The sequence below is a fragment of the Aquila chrysaetos genome, chromosome 22, assembly GCF_900496995.4.
Source record: "Aquila chrysaetos chrysaetos chromosome 22, bAquChr1.4, whole genome shotgun sequence".
Lineage (NCBI taxonomy): Eukaryota > Metazoa > Chordata > Aves > Accipitriformes > Accipitridae > Aquila > Aquila chrysaetos.
Window position 1 is genome coordinate 16,354,664 of NC_044025.1, and position 12,488 is coordinate 16,367,151.

Below are 12,488 nucleotides of genomic sequence, written 5' to 3' on the forward strand. Positions count from 1 at the left end.
GGCAGAGGAGGGACAAGGCTGCCGGCACTGCCGCTGCGCCTCTGCAGCGGGTGCATGGCTCAAGCAGCCGGTCCCCTGCCGCTGCTGGGGCACAACTGGGAGGACAGTGACACCGATGCTGCAAGCATCTCTCGCTCTCTCGGGCAGACCTGGCGAAGTGGCATGGATTTGCCCGCGAAATAAGGCAGAGAAGGGGTGGAAGCAATCCAAAAATCTAAGGGCCCTCCGTTCAGCAACAAAATACGATGGTACTACGGCTTGTCTTTTCACACACGCCCCCGGTTTGGAGCACAGGCAGCCTCTCCTGCAGCAAAACCACAGCACCGCGCTCACGTTTCACGTGGAGAAAATACAATAAGGGAGTCGAGCAGCAGGGATTTGTCGTGGAGCATCCCCCATTGGGGCTGGGATGGTCGTGCCTCCCTGATGCCCGTTCGCTGCCCCGATGCTACACGGCATCTGTCAGATGCGGGCTCTCCGGCAGGGCAGGCAGCCAGCGGGCTATATTTAGCAACAGCAACAAAACAGGCAGCCGAATCAGCTGACTGGAGGCAGGGAAGCCTGGTGCACGGTTTAGTTTTAGACAGCACATATTCCGTGCCGAAAACAGGGCGGGAGAGAGACGCGGCAGCCGGGGGGAGCCGAGAGCCGCCCGTCCCTCCGCACCGGGCAGCGGCGCAGGTAAGGGGAGCATGTCCCAAAAGCTGGGGTCCGCACGTGGGCCGTGTGCTGGGCATTGCTGGGAAGGAGCCAGGATGGCCGCAGCCGAGGATGCTCCAGGCGCGGTGGGAGGGGAAGGCGCAGGGCAGGGGGGGGGGTTTTTTTGCTCTCCAGGGGCTGCTGGGTGGTGGCGGCGGGTGGGAAGGTGACCTCGGCGCGGAGGGGGGGGCCGCGCCGGCGCGGTGCCCCGGGGTAAAGGGGATCGCATCCGGGCTGGAACCGATCCATCTTATCAGAAGAGTTTGACTGTAAATAGGTAATTTAATTTCCTTCCGGAGGAAGGGCGCGTTAACGGGAATTAGGTAATGATTAGCGCTATCGTAAGTTCGCACGGCGTGCCGGTGCCCACGAACTGACCCGTCTGGCCGCGCTCCTTGACAGCGGGGTCGGAGCAGGCCCAGATCCCGACAAAGCCGAGCTTGGCCGAGGGGTGGGAGGAAAGGTGGAGGAGCAAGCCGCCTTCTTAATGCTTAAAGAAATGAGAAGAAAGGAGCAGACGGAATAAAGAAAGAGAAATAAAAAGGCCATAAGGTTTAAAACAAGCATCTCCTGCTCTCAGTTCAGCAAATCCCAGCTTGGCTGACTTTACCAGTAGCACCTGAGATGAAAACCAGTAGCAGCTCGGGGAGGGATGGGCACCCCGTGAGCTCCACCCTGGGCTCGGGGCGAGCTGCTCCCTTGCACTCCATGTGTGATCCGCAGCTTTGCAGGGAGGTTCTACAAAGCCAGATTTATTTCCAGCAATGACAAGCAAGGCAGTAAAATAGCTAGCAAAGCACTTTTGTGTTCAATCACACAACAAAGCTATATTGTGTCAGTAGATTATTCACATACAAATTCCATGCTGGGGGGATAGTTAAAAAAAAGCAGGGGGGGTGTCAAGGATCCAGGCTATGTGGTTATTTCTGCCAGAAGGGGAGTTAAGCAAAGCACAGGGGAGAGTATTTTGAGGGGGAAAAAAAAAAAAAAAAAAAAAATCAGTGCAGTTAGCAAACACTGCAACACAAAATATTTGTAAACAAGGTTTACCTGACTAGTGGGAGCACTTTGATGGAAATCCATCCTAAAAAGAGTTGAAGATAACTACTTGAATATAAAGGACATGAATTAAATCCCTTTGACTCTACGTAAGCATTCAGGGAAGGCTCTACCACTCCATAATTACATTTATGAACCACTGGCAGAGGCGAAAATGAACATGTTTGTACATTATCACCTAGTGCTTCTAGACGAGATCAGCTGTAATGTCACTTTATTTATGTGATGCTCCCCACAGGGGTAGGTCAGCTCCTCTCCTGTTGAGATCAGCTCTTGCCTGTTCGGACACACTGTGAAGTCAGAGCCCTGTTACAGTGAACACACCAGCAGAGTATTAAACAAGGAGAGTAGTAGTTTGTCCCTTGCTGCTACAACCCGGACAGTGAGACGAGCTAGTGCGCCTGTCCCACCTGCTTCAGCTGCTGACCCCTCGCATTGCTTCAGAAGGGAGCACGATTGCCAATCTCTTTAATGAACCTTTTAGTTTCTACTGCACTCAATCATAGTATCACAGAATGGTTTGGGTTGGAAGGGACCTTAAAGATCATCCAGTTCCAACCCCCCTGCCATGGGCAGGGACACCTTCCACTAGACCAGGTTGCTCAAAGCCCCATCCAACCTGGCCTGCAACACTGCCAGGGACGGGGCATCCACAGCCTCTCTGGGCAACCTGTCCCAGTGCCTCACCACCCTCACAGTGAGGAACTTCTTCCTTCCATCTAATCTAAATCTACCTTCTTTCAGCTTAAAGCCATTACCCCTTGTCCTATCACTACACGCCCTTGTACAAAGTCCCTCTCCAGCTTTCCTGTAGGTCCCCTTTAGGTACTGGCAGGCTGCCATAAGGTCTGCCCAGAGCCTCCTCTTCTCCAGGCTGAACAACCCCAACTCTCAGCCTGCCTTCATAGGAGAGGTGCTCCAGCCCTCTGATCGTTTTTGTGCCCTTCCTCTGGACGCACTCCAACAGGTCCATGTCCTGCTGATGTTGGGGCCCCAGAGCTGAACGCAGTACTGCAGGGGGTAGAGGCAGAGCCGAGTAGAGGGGGAGAATCGCCTCCCTCGACCTGCTGGTCACACTTCTTTTGATGCAGCCCAGGATATGGTTGGCTTTCTGGGCTGCAAATGCACATTGGTGGGTCATGTTGAGCTTCTCACCAACCAACACCCCCAAGTCCTTCTCCTCAGGGCTGCTCTCAATCCACTCATCGCCCAGCCTGTGTTTGTGCCTGGGATTGCCCCGACCCATGTGCAGGACCTTGCACTTGGCCTTGTTGAACTTCGTGAGGTTCACACGGGCTCACCTCAAGCCTGTCAAGGTCCCTCTGGATGGCATCCCTTCCCTCCAGCCTGTCGACTGCACCACACAGCTTGGTGTCGTTGGCAAACTTGCGAAGGGCGCACTCGATCCCGCTGTCCGTGTCACTGACAAAGATGTTAAACAGCGCCGGTCCCAATACCAATCCCTGAGGAATGCCACTTGTCACTTGTCTCCACTTGGACATCGAGCCATTTACCGCAACTCTTTGAGTATGACCATCCAGCCAATTCCTTATCCACCAAGTGGTCCATCCATCAAATCCATGTCTCTCCAATTTAGAGACAAGGATGTCATGCAGGACAGTGTCAAATGCTTTGTACAAGTCTAGGCAGATGACATCAGTTGCTCTTCCTTTATCCACCAGTGCTGTAACCCAATTGTAGAAGGCCACCAAAATTGCCAGGCACAATTTGCCCTTAGTGAAACCATGCTGACCATCACCAATCACCTCCTTATTTTCCATGTGCCTTAGCGTAGTCTCCAGGAGGATCTGCTCCATGATCTTGCCAGGCACAGAGGTGAGACTGACTGGTGGGTAGTTCCCCGGGTCTTCCTTTTTAAAAATGGGGGTAATGTTTCCCCTTTTCCAGTCAGTAGGAACTCCCCCGGACTGTCACGACTTTTCAAATATGATGGATGGTGGCTTAGCCACTTTGTCCACCAGTTCCCTCAGGATCCACAGGTGCATCTCATCAGGTCCCATGGACTTGTGCACTTTCAGATTCCTTAGATGGTCTCAAACCTGATCTTCTCCTACAGTGGGCAGTTCTTCATTCTCCCAGTCCCTGGACTGCCAGTGAAGACCGAGGCAAAAAAGTCATGGAGTACCTCAGCATTCTCCATGTCCTGGGTAATCAGGTCTCCTGTTTCCTTCTGGAGAGGGCCCACATTTTCCATAGTCTTCCTTTTACCACCGATGTACCTATAGAAGCTTTTCTTGTTGCCCTTGATGTCCCTGGCCAGATTTAATTCTATCAGGGCTTTAGCTTTCCTAACCTGATCCCTCACTGCTCAGACAATTTCTCTGTATTCCTCCCAGGCTACGTGTCCTTGCTTCCACCCTCTGTAGGCTTCCTTTTTGTGTTTGAGTTTGTCCAGGAGCTCCTTGTTCCTCCATGCAGGCCTCCTGGTGTTTTTGCCTGATTTCCTCTTTGTTGGGATGCATCGCTCCTGAGCTTGGAGGAGGTGATCCCTGAACATTAACCAGCTTCTTGGGCCCCTCTTCCCTCCAGGGCTGTATCCCATGGTACTCTACCAAGCAGGTCCCCGAAGAGGCCAAAGTCCGCTCCCCTGAAGTCCAGGGTAGTGAGCTTGCTGTGTGCCCTTCTCACTGCCCTAAGGATCTTGAACTCCACCATTTCGTGGTCACCGCAGCCAAGGCTGCCCTTGAGCTTCATTTGGCTTCTTTTCTATATATGGGGTCTTTATGAAGCCATGGATATAAAAGTACTGCCAGCAAACTTTTAAAATGCAGTTTCTGTAAGCACCACTGTTTGCCACCAGAAAACATCGGGTGGCTCAGGTAGCGTGGACTTTACAGAAACAAGCCCAGAATTTCTTTACCGCAGCTGGCTTTCACAGGCTGATCATGTCTGGTCTGTTCTTTGCAGCCATGGCACCCCGGATAAGATTGAGTCTTTCAAAGCCTCTCCCAACCATATGCGAAACCCACGAGGAAGTGATGGAAGATCCAACCAGCAACCTGAAGTGCACTGGAAGCACTGCAGCCAGCCCAGACTCATACTCCAGCGACGATTACATTCAATCCATCTGCCACCTCGCCAGACCCACCTTCCCGGGCCTTCCTGAAAGCAGCTGTAAGGTTCAGGACAGAAAGACTCTGAAGACCCTTGAAGACGTGTCATGTTCTCCATCCCTTGGAGGGACACAGCAGGAAACATCAAAATATAAATTGACCAGTCTCATCTCAAATGTGGTGCCGCTGGGAAAAGTCATGCCTGCAGAAACCGACTTCTGGTCCAGAGAGGACCCCCTGGCACAGATTTACACGGGTGCAGGAAAGCTCTGCTCCTCCAAGGCTTCTTCATACGGTAAAAGCTCCAGCACTGGTTACTCACGGTGCAATTCTTCTGCCCTAAATGGTGAATTTCATCCCCCAACCGTGAAAGAAAAAGCCAGAGGGAAACCCAATTTTCCACGAGTATTCAGTTTTCCAAGGCTTCCCTCCCCAAGACCAGTGCAGAAAGAAGCGGTCTGCTCAGAGCTGAAGTATCTCAGGAGAGATGAGGGAACAGTTTTAGGGAGTAACCACAGTCAGAAAGAAAACGGCCCTGTGTTCATTAATGGGGAAGAGCTATTGCCATCCTCAGCCAGAGGGAAGCTGGTAGGAAACCCAGCCTTGCGCTGCTCTGAAAGAAGGCAGAGTTGTTTGTTCAATAGAGCAGGCACCGATGAAAAAGAAGGGAGAGAAACGTCTCACTGTGACAAAAATCTAACGGGTGATGTCCCCACCAAGCAGAGATACTCCGAGTGTTTCCAGGTACCTAAAAAAGCCATGATCCATAACTGGATTTCAGAGCACAGATGCATCTGGAAAGAAGCAAAGGTAAAAGCTTGTTTGCTCCCAGCTATTTCTGAAGTGTGAAGAAGTAGCTGCTCAGAATAATTTTATTCACAAGATACAACCACCCTGTGCTCTAGATGCTCTCCCTGGAGTCCTTACACAGAAAACATGGCTTGAATGTGCATGCAAGTCAGGCAGACTTTTGTGACCCATCATATCCCTCATCAGTGGGCAAAGGGACAATTCAGAGTCTCATCCACTAAGGAAACAGCAATTAGTTCTCATTTTGGAAAGGCAACAGTTCATAAAGCATCTCCCCCCGCCTATTGCCTAGAACTGCCCTGAGCATGAAGAAAAGCTGGAGAGAGTACAAACCCCATCTGTTCTGCGGGAACATCAAACTACTGGTGTTTTCCAGCAAATGCCAAAGAGCCAGACGTTGCTCACACTTAGGTACAGTTATTCTGCAAGGAACATTTTGACCGATGCTTGGACAGTACTAAACATGCTCTCTCTGACATAGACATTTACTAGGAGACCCATTATAGATCCCTGCGCCAACAGCAGAATACCACTGGATAGGTCATCTGTTAGTGCAGTACCATAAAGAAATATTTTTTAAAAATCGCAAGAAGTCTTTTATGAGGATTTGCTAGAGGGCAACATGGAGAATATTACAGCTCCTCTGGGTGGGGATTTTCCTGTTTCTTTCCCCGGCACAACTCTGTTACCTTTACTCCTTGATTTACTCTTGGCAGGAGGAGAGCTAGGAGCCCTGGGTGGGCATTGCCGTGCCAGTGCCGCAGCTGTCCTGGAGCTGTAACAACCTGTGATGCCAGCTGTAAAAAAAACAGATGTCATGCTGGTCTCTGCACTGTCACAGGACCTGAATGTAAAATAATAATTTCTGGGTGTCCCTTCACATCTGTGCTTCTATATTCTCACCTACCTGACCATGCTAACGATGCTGACTGTGCTTCGCCTGGTGCTGTGAGACTGAAACATGAAAAAACCACCGCGTAAGTGCGTGGTATGACCATCTAGCACACAACGTATGTAAAACAATCCAGCGGACGTTAGTGCTACATGGGATGTCTGTCAGAAGAGAAGGATTCCCGCACTGCTGTGAGATCCCGGCGTGGTGTGGTAAGTACACGGCCAGCTCATCCCTCGCGGCTGTGCAGAGACTTCTCCGTCCAGAGAAACCGTCTCTCATCGGCGCTTTCTCCTGCAGTCAGAGCAACCTCACGTACCTGCGTTTGGTACCGCACTTTCCGAAGCCAGCCAGGAGAAGTAGGTGAGAAAACTGCAAAGCAATACTAGCCTAATTATTATTACTACTACCAGGAACAAATCTTTTGGCACAGAGGAGAGCATGGGGACCAGGCTGTTTGTTCAACAGCAGCTAAGATGGGAAAAACCATTGGAAAGCTGCAATTATAAAAATGCTCACAAATGATTTCTAAACCACGCTTGAGCAGATTAAATCAGAAGGCAACTTCTGCTCAGTACCAACATGAGTGTAAATACGTTCGAGGATCAAAAGGTGAGCATATTTGAGCTTCTCATTCTCACATCTCTTACCTCAAATATTTTTTCTCCTGTTGAAACTCATTAGCACTGTGGAGCTGACGCTTTTCATCTTTGTTTTTGAACTAACCACACAGCAAGAACAAAAGTGAAGGTGGCTCCAGCATTTATTAGAGCTGATGGAGAGAGTTGAATCAGGGAGGTGCCGGCCCACTCCGCCTCCTCTACATCTTTCCCTTCCTTCTCAGGTTAATGCTGGGATTTAATGATGCTTGTCCTTATTGCCCTGCTAACATTTTAATTTCTCTCCATGTGAATACTTATGACACTAATGCCTAGCAAGTCTCGTGCCAACTGCATGTATCACTGCTTTTGACAGAGGAAACAAATAAAATTGTTACACCAAGTTGCTGTTTCCATTACTGCAGAACCACGGGTGATTATTTTCAGTGCAGGGCTGGTCCACAGCACATGGGCTTGTGATTCCCCACCCAAACACCTTCTCACCCCACCAGGTCACCAACAGACCCAACTCCCAGGCTCTTTCCCCACACATTCAATGCCTTGCAAAGCTTTTCTGCCTTGTCAGGGTCAGGCCCTCCGTGCCCAGGACCCAGGCAATTGCTTCCCTTAAAACCAGCCAAGCTGTGCATCAGCAGGTTCCCCCGGGACAAGCGCTGTAGCTAAAATATTCATCCTCATGGCAGAGGCACAAAAGGGCCTTCACACCTCACCCCTTCGGCAGCTGATGCCCAACACCGTGAATCCTTCTCAGCTGCCACATGATCCCGCGAGTCTCTAAAACCCCAAAACCCATCAACTTTTCCAGCACGAGCTCCCCAGAGATCTAAAACCTGCGAGCAGGGACTGGAGCACCGATGTGCCACGTCTAGAGGAGAGCCCAGCCATGGGGCTCACAGCTCAGCCCTTTCTGCTGCTCCCGGCCCTGCAAATATCGCAATACCCAGAGCAAAGAGGTGCAGGAACAGGTTAGAGGTGCGACTCAGGACACCTTGGGAAAAGCCCCCAGCTCCTCTTACCGAGGACAGGGAGCAGTGCCGTGGTCTGCGGAGCTGGGGCGAACGGCAGGGCTGGGCTCAGTGCTGGCGGGTATTTGTAAACACGGCGGCAGCTCCAGGTTTGCTTAGCAGCAGGTTGCTACGTGCCCGTGGAGCACTAGGTATTTGGCGTTAGGTGCAGCAAGGCTTGGAGGAATGAAGCTTTGGAGCGAATCGGCTTTTTCCGGAGCATACTTTTTCTTTGGTGAAAACTGAGCTACTATTCGAGCAACTGCGAGAGGAGCCGAAGCTGCCGGGATGCAGCGAAGATGGGGAAAAACAGAGGCACAGGCAAATCCGGGTCACAGGAGTGATAAGGCAGCAGGGCGAGAGGAGGGAAACACGGGGCCGATGGTCCCTGCGAGCCGGGCAGCTCCGCAGGATGGGAATGCCGGGGGGGCCGGGAGCCCCGGGCTGAGGGGATTCCAGCTGTGCAGTAAAGGCTGTGACAGGGGTGACAAAAGGAAACGTGGCTTACATAGGACAGAGACAGCAGATAGCGAGGGTTATTAGCTTCAGCCACCCTTCAGGTTCAGACAGATCCTGTTTTGAAAAGCACAGCCCTCACCTTCTTCACCATCGCCTCTGTTGGAAATGAACACATTGGCCCCCATGAAATCGCTGGGCAATTAAATACCGCAACACTTCCCTGGATAAGGCAGTTTTGCAGCCGTACAACATCATCCACCTCCCATGGACACGCTCCGGGCCGGTTCAGCAAGGAGCCGGGGTGTGGGGCAGCCCCTTCACCCCACTGCTGCCCGCATCGGCTGCGGTGAGAGCCCCGCTGCTCCCCGGCCACCAAGGGCTCTCCAGAAGGTACCGAGAGCTGCCGAGGGAGCCTGCAGTCCTGCCAGGGGAAAAGAAATGGGATGCATTTGCACGGGCTGACATGGCTATACAGCACTTTTCTGCCTGTTCTCGCCTTTCGCGACCATACTGCCCCATGGACGTACAGCTGGGGCCGTGGGAAATGCTCTCCTTCTTTTTCTCTATACAGAACAGCAGCTGAGGAATCACCAGTCAAGATAAACCTGCAGAAGTCGCAGCCTGTTCAGAAGTGCTCCCAGACAAGAAAGAAAACCTTATCTAGGAATTTAGGTCACGGAGTGAGATAAAAGCCGTGCTGCTTCCACGGCCCATCTCGTGGCAGACTCTGCATTTGAAGTCACCGGCAGAAAAATCTCATTTATTGAGATCAGCAGAACTGCCAAAGGGATTTGGATTAATTTGAATGGGGAATTGGTATCCAAATCCCACCAGCAGCTTTCAGTCTCAGCCTTCGCAACCAGTTCACAAGCAATCCACGGGCTAACGTGCAATTTTGCTTGCGTGACCATGCAGCCTTTTACTACTGCAAACAGTAAATGCATTTGGACACAGAAAATCACGACCAGAATTTTCAAACCAGAAACAGCGAGGTAGAACCAAAAGTGTCCCACTCTTTGCTCAAATGCTTATCTTTCAAATGACAAAGATACCGATCAGATCAAACCAAGGGTGAGGAAGCAAGGGCTCTGCGAGCCTCGCTAATGGGATCTGGTGATTAGGTTTGTACAACGCAGAAGCAGCTCAGAAACTCCTACGGCAGCCACAGCACACAGGGACCCTCATCCACTGCAGGAGAGGCCTTTCTGTGCCAACACGGACAGCAGGAAGACAGATGTCGATCAGAAACTAAAATACGAGCCAGTGCAACGTGATTACAGACAGGAATAGGTCACAAACGGGTCTCTCTCAGGGAGGGATCGCAATGCCCGGAGACAAGCTGGAGCAGATTTAAGGGCTGCACAACAAACAGGTAGATGCAGGAGGTGTGTGAGCGAGGTTAGCAAAGCCAGTTTCTAAAAAGGTCTTTAACTCTGAAGTTAGGATAAAAGCAGCTATTTTTGTTTGAAGAAAAAAATCCAAATCTTAAAGCTCCAAGAGAAAACAAGGGCCTAATTTTAGGGGGTCAGACCCGAGACCGAGGCAGAACACAGGGTCCCTCTGCTTAAAGCAGGGCCTTTGTGGATAGTACAGCAGGTTTCCCTGTGCCTTGAGTGCCTGCAATTGGGCCTAACTGCTCACTGAGCGCATATTTTAATTAACTTTGAGCCTTCCTAAGTGGAGAGTAATGATAAATGGCATACAAGGAAGTTAAACTGCATTTAGTGACTAAGCAGGAATCCCTTAGCTTTGAATGAAATGCTCGTATGTCCCATCAGCAACATGATTAATGGCAAAGTGTTTTGCATTTGCAGCTGTAACCGCGGGCAGAAGAGAGATCGGAAAGGATGGCTGAAAGCTTTTCTGCTTGTGTTTGAAGAGTGAGATCATTCACGCACAGCACTCTGCCTTGCCCACCAGAGCCCACGTGTGGTTTTGTGGCTGGCACCACTTATGTGGGGCACAGCTGACACCAGTGGTGACCCCTGAAGCACCACATCTTGGGCTCGTGGCCTTTTCCCATGCTCTGGGATTCTCAAGTATAATGTAATTTGCCTGGCACGATGCAAAATACACATCGTGTAAATACAGATGTAATGTTCCTGGCAATCGCAGCCTTCCTGGAATTAATGCTCCTGGAGGCAACGCTTCCGAGGACTGTTGCGAGGAGCTGTAGAAAAACTGGGCATTTTTGGAATACCATCTACTTGCTACATAATGTTTGACCAATACCATTTAAAATCAAAGGGAGCCTGTAAGTGCTTTGGAATGGACTTGTAATGGGAATAACTATCTGCTGCATTTAAAGCACAGATTTCTAATAGCAGCTGATGAGGGAAATCAAATTATTAGTTTATTTATTTGCATGTATTAGCATTTTGCCAACCATTTCTTGTCCTTATTTTAAATTAATCTAGCTGAAAGCACATCAGCCTGCCGTAAGCTTAGCAAAACCTGTGTGTTAACCACAACATTTTAGCTGCCTGCACTTGACACAACTTGCAGCGGCTTTTCCTCTCTGCGATCAGCAAGTCTCTGTTCTGCAAAGCAGGGTCATCACGCAAGCTGAAAACAGAACTAGCCGGCAGGAAGACTGCCACATCTCATCTGCTGGTGGAGTATGACATCTACAAGTCAGCTGAGTTTAGCTGAATGTTTTGTTATTTTACCCTTAGTCACAAGTATGCAGGAGAGAAAATGGCTTCTGGTTTATACCAGAGGTGTTGGGCTGCAAGTTTTATATCTTTCTAACTCACTTGATGGAGCATCGAGTGGAGCTAACCTGGCTCGTGGCTCAGCTTCAGAAAAGGGAGATGCCACATCTCAAGTATCCAGGCTCCACAGCCATTACACGAGAAATACCAACTTTGCTTGAGGTGCTCTTCACATTCCCCCTCAGCTCACGCTATAGAAGCATCGAACTGCACAGAAAAAAATTGTGATGTTTGCTCACAGATGGCATTCATGGGTTAGTAATGCCAGCTACCCATCGGGTCCTGTTCAGCTGGGTGCTGTACAAATGCATGGAGAGTGGCCATCTCCGACTCGCTGAGCCTATGAGCCATTCAAACCTCATTAGTGAGATTAGCTGGGTGCTTCAGATTAAGGTTGATTTGCACAAAGAGCAAAGGAACCTGTGCATGGCCCTTGCTCACAGCAGAGCCAATGCTGTTAGTCAAAAATATTCCTGGTCTTTAGGGCAAGCAAATGTAAGCACAGGCTTGATCATGCCCAGTTTTGAATCCATAAACAAGGGTACACAGACGGAAAATGAGAAGTAGATGATTCAGAGAGAAAGCACCAGGCCTTCTTGCTGTGCAGGGTCAGCTCCTGGAATTAATTGCTGCAGGATGTCAAGAAGATAAAATTTAGCAGGATTCAAGAGAGGATTAGACAGTCCTGTGATCAGGAACATTTGTGCAATGCTAACTGGGTCAAAGAATACAAGAGAAATTAAGCACTGTGCTTCCCTGAAGGGCTGAGCTGGTACCAGCTGGATTTAAAACAGATTCCTCCCTACCTCCCCTTCCCAATCTTGCTATAGCAACAAGCAAATAGCAGGATCTATTGCAAAGTGTCTTCTCTTTCTTTAGAATAATAAAGCACCACCTGCTCTAGCAAGTCCTCGAGAGCCAGTGATGACTGGTCCATGCCACGGTGTGTGGCAAAATCCTCCTCTTGCAATTTTAAAGATAGGAAATGGAAGTTTTACCTTCTCTGCTGCCTCTAAGCTTCAGATCAAATAATTTCTCAAGAAGAGAATAAGGTGCACAATAAACTGGCTGCAGATGAGCCTGTTGGGTCTCCACCCTGAAACCCTTTTCTAAGCATAATTAACTGAATTATTTAACTGTATGATAACGTCAACCAG

At 50.0% G+C, this 12,488-nt stretch overlaps 1 protein-coding gene and 1 long non-coding RNA gene across 2 annotated transcripts in view; one reads left to right on the top strand and one right to left on the bottom strand.

The window, feature by feature from the left end:
• LOC115333983 overlaps positions 1 to 435 on the bottom strand; it is a 26,832-nt gene extending 26,397 nt beyond the window's left edge. Inside the window, exon 1 of the long non-coding RNA XR_003921001.1 lies at positions 334 to 435. This is a non-coding gene — a long non-coding RNA (uncharacterized LOC115333983). The remainder of the gene's footprint in view (positions 1 to 333) is intronic.
• Positions 92 to 7,536, top strand: LOC115333982. The gene is made up of 2 exons (XM_029997590.1): positions 92 to 681; positions 4,687 to 7,536. The coding sequence occupies exon 2, from the start codon at positions 4,689 to 4,691 to the stop codon at positions 5,679 to 5,681; it is 993 nt and encodes a 330-aa protein (XP_029853450.1). The 5' UTR covers positions 92 to 681; positions 4,687 to 4,688; the 3' UTR covers positions 5,682 to 7,536.
• The last annotated feature ends 4,952 nt before the right edge of the window (positions 7,537 to 12,488 follow it).